The sequence below is a fragment of the Perkinsus marinus genome (assembly GCF_000006405.1).
Source record: "Perkinsus marinus ATCC 50983 genomic scaffold scf_1104296947722, whole genome shotgun sequence".
NCBI lineage: Eukaryota > Perkinsozoa > Perkinsida > Perkinsidae > Perkinsus > Perkinsus marinus.
In genome coordinates, this window is record NW_003210502.1 from 1,379 (window position 1) to 2,906 (window position 1,528).

General features: G+C 43.8%; 1 protein-coding gene across 1 annotated transcript; it reads right to left on the reverse strand.

Moving 5' to 3' along the window:
* Positions 1-261: 261 nt before the first annotated feature.
* Positions 262-1,418, reverse strand: Pmar_PMAR028863 (protein-cysteine N-palmitoyltransferase HHAT, putative; the record flags this gene model as incomplete). The annotated part of the gene is made up of 8 exons (XM_002779199.1): positions 262-431; positions 481-587; positions 637-794; positions 839-939; positions 990-1,107; positions 1,157-1,204; positions 1,259-1,363; positions 1,410-1,418. 8 exons carry the CDS (start codon positions 1,416-1,418, stop codon positions 262-264), a joined length of 816 nt encoding a protein of 271 aa, XP_002779245.1.
* Between the last annotated feature and the right edge of the window lie 110 nt (positions 1,419-1,528).

Sequence of the window (1,528 nt, forward strand, 5' to 3'; positions counted from 1 at the left end):
AATGCTATATATTCGGCAACGTAATTCGCTGAATGCATTCATGACAAGGTAAGGTTTCAGGGAAGACTCCCAAAGAGGACCCTCATGTAGTCTGACTACAGTAGTTACTCACGGCCATGTTATTGGTCAAAACATTAAAGCATGGAGTAACACAAGTGCCAATCTGGCGAGGAAACTAATCGCACAGTAAGAGTCGAACAATAGTTTTGCGACAGTTAACTAGACCGGTAATAATTTTACATCAATACAACATTCTATTTTTCATTCAGCTGCAGCCATTTTCATGGATGCCATTGGCACTGCCGACTCTACCGATGGCTCTCTCCTAAGAGCCTCTTGTTGACGGACGTACAACATCACATGCGCGGCGCACAGGAACGCTAAGAATAAGGCTAAACTCGGACCCCAGCTGAAGCCTTTCTTAATCGAATCTGCAGAAACACACCTCATAGTAATAGTTCGATATACACTAGCACTCACTCATGACGATATGAAGTCCATTAGACCCATATGAGAATCCAATAAGATTAGCAGACATCAATAATAGGATATTCATGGCAGCACCAAGAGCACACAGATACTTATACCTGAGTTATTTTACACAGTGATGCAACAACCGATTTCTGTCTTCCTGACCATGGAGAATGCCTCAAAGGTATGGCCCAATCCTGCTTCTGAATAGTGAGGGATACAATTATCTCAGGTATCATCATTGCACAAACAGCCCATGCCCACTGGAGCATTTGTAGTTGTAGTTCATGCCACACCGCGACAAAGGTGAAGACAACCCAGATCTGCCACTATGAAATATGCCGTTACTACTGATGAGGTGTACTACATTAAGGAACTTGTACTTGGTACCTCCTAGTGGTATGTAGATGTATCGGATGAGCCATTGGTTGTATGACCTGTGCCACGAGCGCCAGAACTGTGTGCAACCTGCGAATGATAGCCAAAGTCGAACATTCAAATATGTGAGAATGACGTACTGTAATTGTTGAAGACGCATCGAGTCATGTTTTCTGGCGTTTCTACACCATCGCAAAGCGCCCAAAGTCGAAAGAAGCGCCAGATGATAACGAACTTCAGCCAAATGAAAAATAGCGACTAAGAATGCAACAGTTGCCTAAGGAGATGTGCGCATGAAAACACCTACGAAAAGCGACACGAATACGAGGTTGGGGCCGGTCATATTGGCAAGGTTCTGAAACAACAACGAGCGAATACTCGGCATATATGAATTCGCACACCGACACACCTGAGCACTGTCGGAGCCTTTGGCTATGATATTAGCCCAACAGAAATGCTGATATAGAGACATCAATATAAGGCACAGGGCCCAACGAATAGCATACACGACTATCTGATCACAGACACGTTCATATACAGTCGCTGAGCTGTAGTACTACCCTTTTCATAGAGTACGACGTTTGCGGTTGGTATACATATGTGACGAAAGAATTGAATGTTATTATAGGACCAGCAGCGTAGAGTGGTAGATAAAGAATATAGGCCTGATAAAACCGCA